This window comes from Paramisgurnus dabryanus, chromosome 17 (assembly GCF_030506205.2).
Source record: "Paramisgurnus dabryanus chromosome 17, PD_genome_1.1, whole genome shotgun sequence".
NCBI lineage: Eukaryota > Metazoa > Chordata > Actinopteri > Cypriniformes > Cobitidae > Paramisgurnus > Paramisgurnus dabryanus.
The window spans coordinates 11668240-11683654 of NC_133353.1; the positions used below are offsets into that span (position 1 = coordinate 11668240).

The following is a 15415-nucleotide window of genomic DNA, read 5'->3' on the forward strand; positions in this document are numbered from 1 at the left end:
TGTGATCCAAGCAGCGCAGATAAACGATAAAGGGTAAAACCGATTCGTTTGGGGAAATATATTTACTACTGTGTTATTCCATAGATTTATGCATACGGTATAAATGGTTAAAGCAATACGTTATATGTCTACATAATGTTGCACTTTATAGATATGCCTATATCCTATATTTTTCCAATGTGCTATTTTTATCTATTTTATTATTTAATTCTGGAAAACCCAAAGTGGATTAACAAAGATTACTTTTACACATACAATAAGTGCTTCGTATAGGCTACAAATACATTATATACTAACAACATATACCCAAATGCCCTTAATATTAACCAAGGTTTATTTTAACAGCGTGTTATTTTGTTTTTGGAAGATTGATTACCATATGTATTACTATAGTTTTATTGCAAAATCATGCTAAACTAATTTAGTAAGACAATGGTAACATTGTGGTTATTGTTTACAAATACCATAAAAAAAACGCTGGTTGATATTATAACAATTGTTATTTTTGTATATTATTTTTTATCAATTTTTTTCTGTGTTCTGTAGATGTATTTCAGTCCCAATGGGATAAGCAAAGTTTATAATCTTTACTTTGTTTGGGTTTTTTTATGTAGGTGTTTTTATTAATGACTAGGCTATAATCAGTTGCTTCGTATGCCAATGCATCCCCTTATAGTACACTTTTATATAGGCTAGTCTTTAGCCTCCCAAAAATGTACTGTATTGTGAAATCAGATAGACAGAAAAATCTTTAAGACCACTGCATTAGATACAGGCTATACAAGTTTTTTTCCTCTAAACATGCGTTATGCCTATTTTTTTTTTACAGATTTGTTATTATGTTTATCAATTTTTCTGTATCCTGTTGTATTAGCCTATCCTCTGAATTTGTTTGTATAAACCCAATGGGAATAAACAAAGTTTACTGTACTCTTGTAAGCATTTTATTCCACCATACCAGTTAATCCGATATTTCAGTAAACCAGACTGGACCAGATTTTTTTTAAATGAGAGCTGGCATTCAGCTAAATGAGAATTTCCTGTACAGAGAAATTCATTATTTCACGCAGGAAATTAATAAAAAATAACACGCGTCTTTGTGTGCGGCGCGCGTATCGCCGCTAATCTTCGCCTTTGTGCAAATGTAACCAGGGCCGCTCTTTGGCAATCGAGCGCAACGCCACGGCTTTGAGAAAAACCACTTGTTCTGTCGCATAATTAGAGATCTCATACCCGCTTTGTGAGGGGGGAGAGAGGGGCCTTGTTTGCCCATTTAAAGTGTGATTCAGATAATAGTGTTCTCATCAAAGGTAGCAATTACATTCATTACACAGGCGGCCGCGAGGAAATTAAGTGGCAGGAAAATGAAAAGCTTAATATGTACTTCCTTTATCCCATTTCTTTTCCTTTCTCTCCTTCCACACACGCCCCGTGTCGCATAAGGGTGGGGGGCGTAAAAGAGGGTCTCTCCAGAAATAAATAGTCTTGGGGGCGTGAAGAATAAATCCAGCCGTGGTCCTCCTTCACCCTTTAGCAGTAATGATTTGGCGCTGGGGCAGGCGTTTCTATAGCTGCACTCTTCAGGCAGGATTAAAAGCCTTTCTTCGGGGCCTAATGTCCACGGCAGCCTTTAAATGACTCCAGCATATGATTGGAGTCTTAAAAAAGTGCTCAGGGGCCTTCTCCAAATTAATACCCAATTCCTTTTCAGGACAAAATGAATTGTTTCGCGTTCTATAAAACCACAAACAGCACATAAATCAAGCGCTTTGGAGGAGAAGGGGGCCCGCTCATTCAAAAGCCTTTAAATGTGAATTAGGGCAACGGGGAACTTGGTCTGACTTACCCCCGAGCAGGTGTAGGCACAGCAGCTTCACCCACTCTTCTGGATGCTGAATTAAAATAAAAAGAGAAGAAAGGATATTAAGTCTGACAAACAATTATTTGTGACCTTTGATGTCATGAAGACAGTCAATTCTGAGTTTTATGCATATTAAGCTATACTGAGACTTTTGGATGCTAATCATTGTGCATCTGTCAACAAAAAAAAGAAAAAAAAAAGAAAAAACTTTTACCATTTGATCAAATGTATACTGTGTAATGCACAATAAGTCGCTTTGAATAAAAGTTTCTGCAAATGTATTAATAGCGAATAGTAAGGAATAGTTCACCCCAAAAATAAAATATCTACTCACCATCATGCTGTTCTAAACCTGTATGAAATATTTTCTTCTGTTGAACACAAAAGAAGATATTAATGATGGTAAGCACACGGAAAGTTGATGGTACCTTATTGGCTTCCATAGTTTTTGTTTTCCTACTATGAATGTCAATGGTTACCATCAACTTACCATGCTTACCATTATTTATCAAAATATCTTCTTCTGTTTATTAACAGAAAAAAATCATACAGGTTTAGAACAACATGAGGGTGAGTAAATGATGACCAAATTTTCATTTTGGGGGGAATCCTTTAAGACTAATCTTCACATGTTCAGGATGCTACATTATAATAATAGTACAGTTAGTTAAAAATTAGTAATTTAATCTCTATCTTGTGAAAATGTCATTTCTCTTTAAATATCTTATTTCGTTATTCTGATGTTGACAAAACACATACACTGGCTTAAATGCTGCTAAGACTCAAATGAACTATTATCGTAATGACAACTATTTGTCGCATATACTGTTGCGCCCCTGTTTTGAAAACAATAACATTTTATGAAAAGAAGCCCACTTGAAACCACCATTAATCTTTTCAACTGACAAATTACTGTCACCCCGCTTGAATTATTTAAAGGGAAGTGGCTTCACTGGAAACCTGAGCATAATTAAATTGCTATAAAATAACATTAGTGTGGACAGGCCATTAGGAAGTGCTGTAATTGACTGCTTCAGGGGTCACAGTTCAAACCTGCAAGGTCGAGCTGTCATGCCTGCCTTTGGTTCGGTTATGGCATATTCCACTGTAAATCCCACAGACTGTAAATACTGCATTTTACAGTAATTGTCAGAGTTGAAGATGACTGATTAATATGCTTTAACTTTGTTTATAATAATAGCAACATTTGTAAGGTCACATGACACATAAAAGAGAATTTTGAATTTTCACATAAATCTCCTCTGTTATTTATTTATATTCAACAAACACCAAATTTGACTGACCAGTTTAATTATTGTATATAATTACAGAAATGTAGGTTTGATATCAAACCATATAGACCTAACGTTTAGTGGTATGGTCATCACTTTTAAACTGGACATCCTGCGCCATCTAGTGTCCGATCTGTAAAATGCTCATGTTATGACCCTGTATTGGATATTGACACAGAAATGACTTTTGCTGAAAAGAAAATATGGTTTGCTTGAGATCACACCATAAATAAACATGTGAAGATGATGCAGTCTAAAGGGATTTCAAGCAAACTACAAACCAGCATTTTAAGTGCTAGAGATCATAATTCATAAACATGTCAAATATAAACCCTTGGTAAAATGTGACCTGTCTTGTGTAATGTGAAATATAAAAGGACTAAAAGGTGTAGTGGGAAAACACTTAAGTGCAGTAAACGGTACATTAGACTATGATGTACTATAAATAGACTGTTTGGGAGCCAGACAAGTTGCTCTGGTCATCTGAACCGTTATCATATATAAAGAGTGTGCAAGTGTTACACTGGATCCCTCTCATTACAACTCTGAAGAGTGTCACAAAGATACAACGCTCTCGCACTAACTGGTCGTTTGTCACACACTCTTCAATGGTTTTTGTACAGCCCTGACACAAATGGGGTAATGCGATCTTCAGCTAACTTCCCCTCTAGTTAAATATTAAACGCTATGAAACATAAATGAGCCAATCCAGCTATTTAAAGTAATGCAATTGGCTCAAGTACTCATCAAATTGTCTGTGACATTTGAATATGGAAATTATCTACGTATTTGGCAAATCTGGTTAAAAGTGATGTATTATTAAACATGATGGAATGGGTGAAACAATCTGACTAACTAATAACACAAAACATCAAAGAATTTAGAAAGTCCCATCGTAATGATTTTTTAGTTTGTTTTACCTCAAAAATGAACACGTCGGTTGATATCAGGAACTGGTTTATGTTAGTTATTGGAGAGATCTGGGGACACATGAAAAGGGAAAAATTAATAATTACCAGTTAAAACATTTCCCAAGGAAATTTGTATAGTTTGACATTTCCATCTGAGAAAGAAACGCATGGAAAAACTACATCTAAAGTCTTCCCACCACAGTGTAGGCCCCCTACTGAAAAATCCAGCTAAGACCAGCACAAGCTGGTATCAGGTTTTAAGGTGACAGTAGCTTGTCCTCCAAGCCTGGCAAAGCTGGTGGGTCAGCTGGTCTTGAAGTAGCTACGCGACTATCTCTGCCCTCGCAGCTGCTGTTTTGGTTCCGCTCGACGTAACTTCTGACCTTTCCCTGCTGAAAAAAACAGCATACCATCAAGACCAGCATATGTTGTGTTTTGGTGCTGGTTTGCTAGTGAACACCAGCTAAACCAGCATCAGCACCAGCATTAGCACCGGCTAAACCAGCACACAACCAGCATTAGCACCAGCATCCCATGCTGGTCATACCAGCAAGACCAGTATATGTTGTGTTTTGGTGCCGTGACCACCAGCTATACCAGCATCAAACCAGCATAGACCAGCATAATTCCCATGCTGGTTTGATGCTGGTTTTTTCAGCAGGGTTCTCAGACGACGTGCGGAGGAAAAAAATTATTGCCAAACTACAAGTGAACGAAATGTCAGTGAATTTGAAGGACGACCAAATGAGTTTTACCACCCGCAAAATGGAAAACTAGACAAGCTTAAAAAGTAGGCAAAACAAAGATAGACCAGCTTAAAAAGTGACCAAAACATGGCTAGAGCAGCTTGCTACACCAGCAATACCAGCTAAAACAAAGCTGGTAGACCAGCCTAAACCAGCTCACCAGCTTATGCTGGTCTTAGCTAGATTTTTCAGAAGGCACACATGGCAACATCAGCTCAAACAAAAGTAAAGAAAAATGTACAGCTTTGCTCAAGTAACTGTTATAAATGAAAACGAACTCATAATTACTACCACTTTAAAATGCGCAAGTTTAGCATACTATTTTAACCAAAATGTGAAGGAAGCATTCATATTTAGTAAGCAAACCATAAGGAATACTAAGAAAAGTATTAAGGGATATCTAGCCAAATGTAATGTTATGTTGACGAAAAGAAAAGTATTTATCATAAATTTTAAATTCTGCTCCGAAGCGAATACTCACGTCAGCACGCCGGAACTATACTTTCAATCAACTGTATTAGGTCGGAGGAATTTAATCGGCGCACCGCTTGAACTTTCACCCTAGCGTTTCTTTTGTTGTCATATCGCAGATCATTACTACGCTGCGTCAAACTTCGTTTACCAATGACACCGTCCTAAATAACTAACCCAATATGCTTCAAACTAGTTGGTGTTATCTCAAATGTACGGTTTAAAAGTATGTTTTGACTGTAATGGCTGAATCAGTTGCGCCAACCCTCTGACGTTAGCTGCGCAGCATCACTATGGATCTTAGTTTCATCAGATTTTTCATCTAACCTCTTCCTAAAACGATCGTTAGTTAGCACATCCAACAACCGAGTGTATTTTGTATTTTCTTGGACACATCTGTGAAGGTAATTTTTGTAAGTAGTTTTTGTTTTGAAGTGTGGTGTAAGGTTGGGGAAACTAAGCAACGTCAACAACAGCCCTTTGCTATCATAACAACGCATGTTACCCTGCCAACTAGATAACAGCCAAACTAGTACAACTGTGTAGTATTTAACTAGATTACACCTGTCACAAGTTCAACAATATGTTAAGATTATATAAGGTTTGATATGTATAATATAACGTTTTCCATAAATAAGTATTATATTCGAAGCAACTAGTACTCATGTTGCTCAGGCCTGTGTATGATTAAACTAAACTGTTGATGGATTGTTTGTAAACTTGTATTGTTTTTATTGTAGTTTAATAGAGGTGTTATGTAACAATGGTCTTATTATATATGTTTCATCACAATGACAAATGTGCACTCTTTTGTCTTGGTTTCATTTACAGCCTACATTTTGAGAGAACAGAGAAAGACATTGAAGATCTTTCAATGGGCGAAGAAAAGCCAGAGACACTTGATTTTGTGAAGGACTTTCAGGAGTACCTGAGTCAGCAGACCCAACATGTCAACATGATATCAGGCTCTGTTATTGGAGTAAAAGATGGAGATGCGATCCAAGGAGGTAATACATATATAGAATTTGAAATAAGAGAAAGAAGTGTGTTTGATTTGGATTTGTGCTAAATTGTACAGCATATGAAAAAGATCTAAATATATTTTTGATTTGATAAAGTCTTTATTGATTTTATAATTTTATAAAGATAACCATCATGTGAGTCTGAGTTTTTTCCTGATTGATGTTTACCCTAAAGATCTTGGACAGAATGGCCTGGAGCACCCAGCAGTGGATATGTCCTTAGAGGACGGTTCAGGGATGTTGGTGGATGGCTTTGAGAGAACATATGATGGTAAACTCAAGTGCCGCTACTGCAACTATGCCACAAGGGGCACAGCACGGCTGATCGAGCACATTCGTATTCACACAGGTAAGAACTAATCTTTTTAACTTATGCTGGGTACACACCAAAAGATAATCGGGGTGATTTTGGTCCGATTTCCCCCCTTCCGACAATCCAAGCTATGTACGGATTATCTTGATGGTTCTACAGATTATTTTATCAGATTTTCCCTTGGTGTGAGGTGTGTTAAGAGTGTCCGAACCTGATCAGAAGAACGTCGGAGCTGCCCCGATTGCCAATTGTAAATATTAAAGGGGACAGAGAATGAAAAACCATTTTAACATTGTCTTTGTTGAATAATGGTAGTCCACCCGCATTCACAAACATACAGAAAGTGCTAAACATGCTAAACATCTCAGTCTCATAGAAATTCCTCTTTTAGAAATGTCAGCCAGAAAACGGCCCAATCTGAAAAACTGATGCTTATGACATCACAGGCATCTCCCTGCCCCTCCACTTTAAAAAACTTGGCTGCATTTTTTGAGTGGCAGCAAAGTCAGCCAATCAGTAATGAGATTGCAAGTTAAACCAGTAGGGGGAGCCAAATAGATGCAAAACCACTTGTTTAAAATCCCCCACCCTAATAGAGCTATCTGAGAGAGGTTTTTAGGAAGCTTCTAAGGCATTACAGACCCAAACAAAAAAAATTGTCTACATGTCACATCACAGAACAAGGATTAATACCCCGTTCAATCATTCTATGTTACCTTTAAACATGTTTAATATTTACGATCTAAAATCCTGATTTGTGTGGGGAACCCTGAGGACAAACGCGTGCGCGCTCTTGAGATTATCATGTGAAACAATCCAATCAGAAAGCGAGCTGATGGATGACGGAAGCAGTCATTGCTTATCTGCTTGTTGATTTGTGGCAACAGCACGAATGTTTAACGTTTCTTCTTTCCTTCAATTTTCTGTGAAAAATATTGCAAACACTATCATTAAAATTCCTTCCTCCATATCGTCTGTCAGATGTCTCTCAAGATTTTGCGAGATTTCCTGTGTTCACACGAGAGACTCTGGTTTACAATCTGTTCGTGTGTGGTGTGCTGTCTTTGACACATCATGGCACACCACACATTATAGGAGCAAAATAGTTAAATCTAGGATTTTTTATCCTCGTGTTTGTTGTCTATCACATTTTGAAAATCTTATAAGATGTAAAAAATCTTTTGGTGTGTACCCAGCATTAGTTACTCAAGAGATTGTCTTTCTTTCAGGATCAGGGAGTGAATCTCAACTATGCAGATGTTTTACTCTATACACTTTTCATCGGTTTAAGGTCAGATGACAGGGTTATATACATTTTATTGAAAATCTGTACATTTTAAATGATTAAGATCTTTTTAAGTAATAAAAAATAATGGAAGATAATATTGAAAAATAACGAAAAATTCTAATTTAATATAAGGGTGGTTCCCGGACAGGGATAAACTTAAACCGTTAGTTAAATTAGGATATTTAAGTTATTTTTAAAAGCATAATTTATAGGGGTGTGACGAGATCTCGTGCGACGAGATCTCGCGAGATTAAATGTGTGTGATTACATGTGTCTCGCGAGATTTCTTGTGGAGGTGCTGGCCGTTTCTCAAATAAAAGACTGCATCCTTCGGAGGTCGCATTTTTAAACTGCATTTACTTCATTACTGTCTTATTAGAGACCATTAACAATTATAAAGTTTACTTATTATTTAGTTAATTGCAATTTGTTGTAATATGCTCACGACTTGCGAATATAATGCTCAGTTAATGATCTGAAATAAACCTTGGTTTTGGACATATATTAAATATTAATATGGATTTAACCATTGTTTGTCTAAAAATAAGCGTTTCTCTCCGTCTAAAGTGAAAGTGAAGACAGCGTCCGCGAGACGAGTCCACTATCGCCCCCTGCAGGCATTTGTTATAATACATACATAATGCTTTTTATGCCACAAATGTGTTTGTTAATGTTGTTTAATGTAACTTGGTTTTAATACTTTATTTGAACCAATTATTATTGCATCTTCGTTTTTATGTAATTTTAAATGCTACTGCTCACTTGGGTCTATTTTTATTACCCCAAAATAAAAAAATACTTCATTATCAGTTAGCAAAATAATTGTTAGGGCCAGTCCTTAATTAGTTAAAACATTTAAAAAATAATGTGATTTCAGTTTCTTATTCATTTATTTTATCATTGAGGGTTTCTTAAAAAGTGTAAAAATATTGTCTCGTTCTCGTGAACCCAATCTCGTGTTTCGTCTCGTCTCGTGGATTAAGTGTCTCGTCACACCCCTAATAATTTATAAATAAACACTACTGGTGTGCATGTTGATTAGTGATAGACCGATATATCGGCCGGCGGATATATCGGGCCGATATTTGCGAGTTTTGTGTGTATCGGCATTGGCTGATACATGGCTTCAGTGTTCGCTGATTTTTTCCAGCATTATTTACAGACAGAGTGCTGGAAGCCGCAAACGGTTGCAGGTCATGTGACTAAAAACAACCAACCTTTCCATGACAACATCGAAAGCCCAGCCTAACAGCTGATCATAGCTGAACAAAACGGGTTTTAATTTCTCATCTCTATGGGGCGGTTTCCCGGACAGGGATTAGGCTAGTCCTAGACTAAAATAAATGTAAGAACTGTCCAAACTTATAACATCTCTTTCTAACAACACGCCATTTTTTTAACATAATTTTTATGATGTAAATTGAGTGAGCAAAAGCAGTATCGGCTCCAAATATCGGCTCAAGAAAATCGGCAGCCTGTATCGGTCATCGGCTCTGAAACAAAAATCGGTAGCGGCACTGAAAAATCCATATCGGTCGATCCCTAATGTTGATACACAAAACTTGGACTGATATGTTTTAAGATATGTCAGAAAAAGTTGTTTTCGGTCAAGACAACACTAACATTTAAGTTAGTCTGGGACTAGCCTTCAGCCCTGTCTGGAAAATCGCCTCTTAAAGTTTTGCTTTTATATTGCCATGTATCTTTAAATTGGTTTCAGTGAGTTGTTTTGTAGTAATATCATCAGTTTCTTCAATGATAATCTTAAAGGATTAGTCCATTTTCTTAAAAAAAATCCAGATAATTTACTCAACACCATGTCTTCCAAAATGTTGATGTCTTTCTTTGTTCAGTCAAGAAGAAATTATGTTTTTTGAGGAAAACATTCCAGGATTTTTTTCATTTTAATGGACTTTAATGGACCCCAATACGTAACAGTTTTAATGCAGTTTAAAATTGCAGTTTCAAAGGACTCTAAAACAATCTCAAATGAGGCATAAGGGTCTTATCTAGCGAAACGATTGTCAAGTTTAGCAAGAAAAACAAAAAAAGTTTTCTCGACTGAACAAAGAAAGACATCAACATTTTGGATGACATGGTGATGAGTAAATTATCTGGATTTTTTTTAAGAAAATTGACTAATCCTTTAATGGAAATCTGCCCCAGTCTAATATAATTTATTTATTGGTTAAATCCCATATTCATAAATGACAAAAGGTCATGGAACTTAATTTACTAAAAAGTATGGGAATCCTAATTTAACATTTTCTATTTCCCTTAGGTGAAAAACCTCATAGATGCCACCTGTGTCCTTTTGCCTCAGCATACGAGCGCCACCTGGAGGCGCACATGCGTTCTCACACAGGTGAGAAGCCCTACAAGTGTGAGCTCTGTTCCTTTCGATGCAGTGACCGCAGTAACCTTTCCCATCACCGTCGTCGTAGACACAAACTCCTACCCATGAAAGGTGCCCGCACCTCTCTCTCTCACCGCAAGATGCTCAGTGTTCTGCAAAAGAGAGGAAGCTCTTTGGGTTATGGCCGCCGCCTGCTGATTAACCTCAACCCACCGTCCATGGTACTGCAGAAACCCGGCTCTGAGCAGCAGCACCTGGGTGACTTTAGTCACGATCTGGCTTCTCATACTCAACTTCATCATGAAACCTATAATGGTCTTGTAAAGGATCCACAAGCCAGTGGATCAATAGGAGGTGGCTCTAGAGAAGACCAGGACATGGCATTGGACAACCCTCTGAACCAGCTTTCTACTTTGGCAGGCCAACTTGCCAGCATCCCACCAGACGCTCACGGAGCCCCAGTATCTCCTGGAGCTGAATCTCTACCGGATGAAAAACCAACGTTCCTGGTTCAGCAGCCTGTAATGGCACCTGCTGCCGTCTCTGTCGGTTCTGCCCAGGCTTCCTCTCCCATCACCCCAGAGCCCAGACCGGCTGCGCACAGTGGCTGTAGCCCAGGGGTAGGACCCTGCAGTGAGAGAACCAGCACTCCCAGTGGTACCAACAGTCAGCCAGGAACACCCACCCCAGTACAGGATCCCCAGACACTCCACCACTGCCCCCACTGCCATATATATTTCCCAGACAACATCCTCTACACCATCCACATGGGATGCCATGGTTACGAGAACCCTTTCCAGTGTAACATATGTGGATTCAGATGCAGGAACAGCTATGACTTTGCTTGTCACTTTGCAAGAGGCCAGCATAAACAGTGACACATTTAACAACTTTGGGTGTTGCTGGTCTGTTCTTTGTCGCATTTGACATAAAAGTAAACTTTTAGTATCTGTAACATTCCAAAGACAAAATTGGATAACTGTGCTTTGTATTAAGTTCTTGGGTTCTTTTTTTAGATCTGTTATTGATCAATAGCCTGAAGTCAATGAAGCACATTTGGAGTGTTCATTTTGGTGAAAATGGCAGGAATATGGGTGATGGCGTATAAAAAGGTCACTTTACTTAAAAGGTTATCATGTTTGAGGGTCTAATTCAAGATTCTAAGGTTTTATTTACCTTTGTAATCATCCTCATAGATGTTGCCACAATATTTGTAAGTGCCAGACTTATTAATCAGTGCCTGCAGTTGTTTTCCTAAAGCTGAGAGTTTATTGAAAGTTTAGATTTAAAATATTTGTCTTTTTTATTTCAACAGTTCTTACATTTTTAGTTTGATAAAGTCATTTGCACCATTTGTTAATACTGTTCCCCTATTTATTTATTAAAATGTTTTATTAAAAGTAACTTATAATTAAACTTAAATAATTATAATAAAAAATTATTGTTTGCTTACTGGTTGAAAGACTTGTAATATTTAAACTGAAATAAATCAACACGGTTGTAATCGAAAACAAATTTGTATAGCAGATGTATGTTGACTGGATTTTTATCAGTTAGCAGTAGTGTCCCATAAGATTTGTCCAAATGTATCATTTTACTGTTGTTGCCTGAAATGTACTCGTTCTCTAGAAAGATAGCACATGACTGCGTACACTGGTTTGGTAAAGCAGTGTTAAGGATTGTGTTTGGGCAGTGAGAGCACACTGTTCCCCCCTCCTTCCACCAGTGCCATGCTGTAGATGTTATTTGTAATGTTTTTGGAAACGTCTGTGGTGCTACAATAAAAGCATTTCATATGATTGTCTGCATATTGAAGTTAAAAGTATTGTATAACATGTTTTGGTGAAATTTGTTAACTTTCAATAAATCTGAATATACTGTATCTGTTCCATGCTTTTGGAATGTTGTATTTGTCTTCAAAGCTACATGTCTAGTTACTGCTGGATATATTTATTGTATTTGTTAAAGGGGACATTTCACAATACTTTTTTAAGATGTCAAATACATTTTTGTGAAGTTCAAGCTCAAAATATCATATAGATAATTAATTATTATAACATGTTAAAATTGCCACTTTGTAGGTTTGAACAAAAATGTGCCGTTTTAGGTGTGTCCTTTTAAATGCAAATGAGCTGATCTCTACACTTCGGTGTATTATCCCCTTCTGACATCACAAGGGGAGCCAATTTTCAATGACCTATTTTTTTCACATGCTTGCAGAGAATGGTTTACCAAAACTAAGTTACTGGGTTTGACTTTTTTTAGGGAACGCAATTATAGCACTTAAACATGGAAAAAGATTTTCATGATATGTCCCCTTTAAGCTGACCTTCACTGGCAGACTGAGTACAACTCTTTACTTACAGAAAAGGGTGCTTCTTCAAATATCCTGTATAAGGTTATATCATCATTTATATATCATAAACTTATGCAAGCTGAGCTTATGACTTGTATCATTTTGTTTTTAAGTTTACTTTTAGTCATACTAACTAACCATATTTAATTTCAGACAGGGCTTAAGTTTAGTTAAATTAAGCTGCCTTAACTGAAAACAGCTTGCACTTAGATATTTTTAAATATATCAGTGCAATTGTTTTTTTATTAAGACGCACTCCAGTAATGCTTTTTTGTAAGGTTTGTTTGTAAAAAAAAAAAAAAAACTACATAAATGTTGTCATAATAGAACTAAGGCCTAGTCCTGGTTTAACCCTGTCTGGGAAACTGTCCCATGTTGCTGAAATTTAAAATTGACTTTGCAATTACTGTGCATAGACAGCATTGAGTAAATCTGTTACATTTATGCATTTGGCAGATGCCTTGTATTCTGGATTTTTTATCAGTAGTAGTGTTTACTGTCAATTGCCCTGCTAATGCAATATTCTACCAATTAAGCTAGATGTTTACCTTAAGGATCTTGGTCAGAATGGCCGGGAGCACCCTGAAGTAGATATGTCTTTAGAGCAAACTATACAGCCCACCGGGCACTCGCATGTGAGGCATTAAATGTATTATTTAAATATCATTGGATTTGAGATTTTAGTCTAAAAAGACTATTTTGCTTCAGTACAAACACAATCCCAATCCAATAGATGGCACTGTTCTGCAATACAATATATTCAGTTCACTGCTGCCTTGACATGAAAAGGCCCTCTTTACACATGGTATTAAGATGTGTTTTGGTTGATCGGATGACAAGTGGAAAGAGACACCCGTTTTTTTTAATCCTCTTTTATAATATTATCATCATACAACCCCAAATCAGAAAAAGTTGGGACACAGTAGAAATTGTGAGTAAAAAAATAATGGAATAATTTACAAATCTCATAAACTTGTATTTTATTCACAATAGAATATAGATAATATATTAAATGTAGAAAGTGAGACATTTTGAAATGTCATGCCAAATATTGGCTCATTTTGGATTTCATGAGAGCTACACATTCCAAAAAAAGTTGGGACAACAATACGAGGCCAGAAAAGTTAAATGTACATTTAAGGAACAGCTGGCAGAGGACCAATGTTTAGGAATAGGAATGTTGTCCAATTCTTGTCTAATACAGACTTCTAGTTGCTCAACTGTCTTAGGTCTTCTTTGTCACATCTTCCTCTTTATGATGCCCCAAATGTTTTCTGTGGGTGAAAGATCTGGACTGCAGGCTGGCCATTTCAGTACTCAGATCATTCTTCTACGCAGCCATGATGTTGTAATTGATGCAGTATGTGGTCTGGCATTGTCATGTTGGAAAATGCAAGGTCTTCCCTGAAAGAGACGACGTCTGAATGTAATCATATGTATCTAGAACTTGGATAAACCTTTCAGCATTGATGGTGCCTTTCCAGATGTGTAAGCTGCCCATGCCACACGCACTCATGCAACCCCAAACCATCAGAGATGCAGGCTTCTGAAAAGAGCGCTAATAACAACTTGGGTTGTCATTGTCCTCTTTAGTCCGGATGAAATGGCATCCCAGTTTTTCAAAAAGAACTTCAAATTTTGATTCGTTGGACCACAGAACCGTTTTTCACTTTGCCAAAGTCCATTTTAAATGAGCCTTGGCCAGAGAAAACGCCTGCACTTCTGGGTCATGTTTAGATATGGCTTCTTGTTTGACCTATAGAGTTTTAGCTGGCAACGGCGAATGAAACGGTGGATTGTGTTCACTGACAATGTTTTCTGGAAGTATTCCTGAGCCCGTGTTGTGATTTCCATTACAGTAGCATTCCTGTGTGTGATGCAGTGCCATCTAAGGGCCCGAAGATAACGGGCACCCAGTATGGTTTTCCGGCCTTGACCCTTACGCACAGAGATTGTTCCAGATTCTCTAAACCTTTGAATGATATTATGCACTGTAGATGATGATAACTTAAATCTCCTTGCAATTTTTCTCTGAGAAACTCAGGAAACAATTTTTCGCCACAGCATTGGGGGAATTGGTGATTCTCTGCCCATCTTGACTTCTGAGAGACACTGCCACTCCGAGTGGCTCTTTTTATACCCAATCATGTTGCCAATTGACCTAATAAGTTGCAAATTGGCCCTTCAACTGTTCCTTATATGTACATTTACATTTTCTGGCCTCTTATTGCTACCTGTCCCAACTTTTTATGAAATGTGTAGCTCTCATGAAATCCAAAATGAGCCAATATTTGGCATGACATTTCAAAATATCTCACTTTCAACATTTGATATGTTATCTATATTCTATTGTGAATAAAATATAAGTTTATGAGATTTGAAAAATTATTCCATTACTTTTTACTCACAATTTCTACTGTGTCCCAACTTTTTCTGATTTGGGGTTGTAGATATGTACACTATGGTGCTGCATAACTTTTTGTACATATATAAGGGCTTTCTCATATATTTTAGAGCAATTAATGAAACAAGCTCAGACAACTTTCACATCATGGGCGAGGCTAACCCCTTTTTAGGGGTGCTTCAGCACCCCTAAAAAGGAGCTCAGCACCCCTAAAACTTGGAGCAAGAAATGTATTTATTCTAAAATGTTCGTTCGTCTTTGACAAGGTTAAATAATGTCCAAAACATACTCCGTAGTTTGTGGTTTAAAATGTATGTTTAGGTAGAAAATGAAAACCTTTCCCGCTTAGCAAATGGTGTCATCCTCTTCTTTTACTTTTCTGTACCTGCATCGCT

The 15415-nt window shown here is 37.2% G+C and overlaps 1 protein-coding gene across 2 annotated transcripts; it reads left to right on the forward strand.

Moving 5' to 3' along the window:
* Positions 1 to 5346: 5346 nt before the first annotated feature.
* On the forward strand, positions 5347 to 12141 carry ikzf5 (IKAROS family zinc finger 5). Of its 2 annotated transcripts, none has more exons than XM_065297408.2 (4): positions 5347 to 5694; positions 6113 to 6288; positions 6479 to 6652; positions 10186 to 12141. In XM_065297408.2, the coding sequence occupies exons 2-4, from the start codon at positions 6156 to 6158 to the stop codon at positions 11136 to 11138; spliced, it is 1260 nt and encodes a 419-aa protein (XP_065153480.1). In that variant the 5' UTR covers positions 5347 to 5694; positions 6113 to 6155; the 3' UTR covers positions 11139 to 12141. The 2 variants fall into 2 exon arrangements, with proteins under 2 accessions (XP_065153480.1, XP_065153479.1); XM_065297407.2 differs by having other exon boundaries at positions 5347 to 5685.
* The last annotated feature ends 3274 nt before the right edge of the window (positions 12142 to 15415 follow it).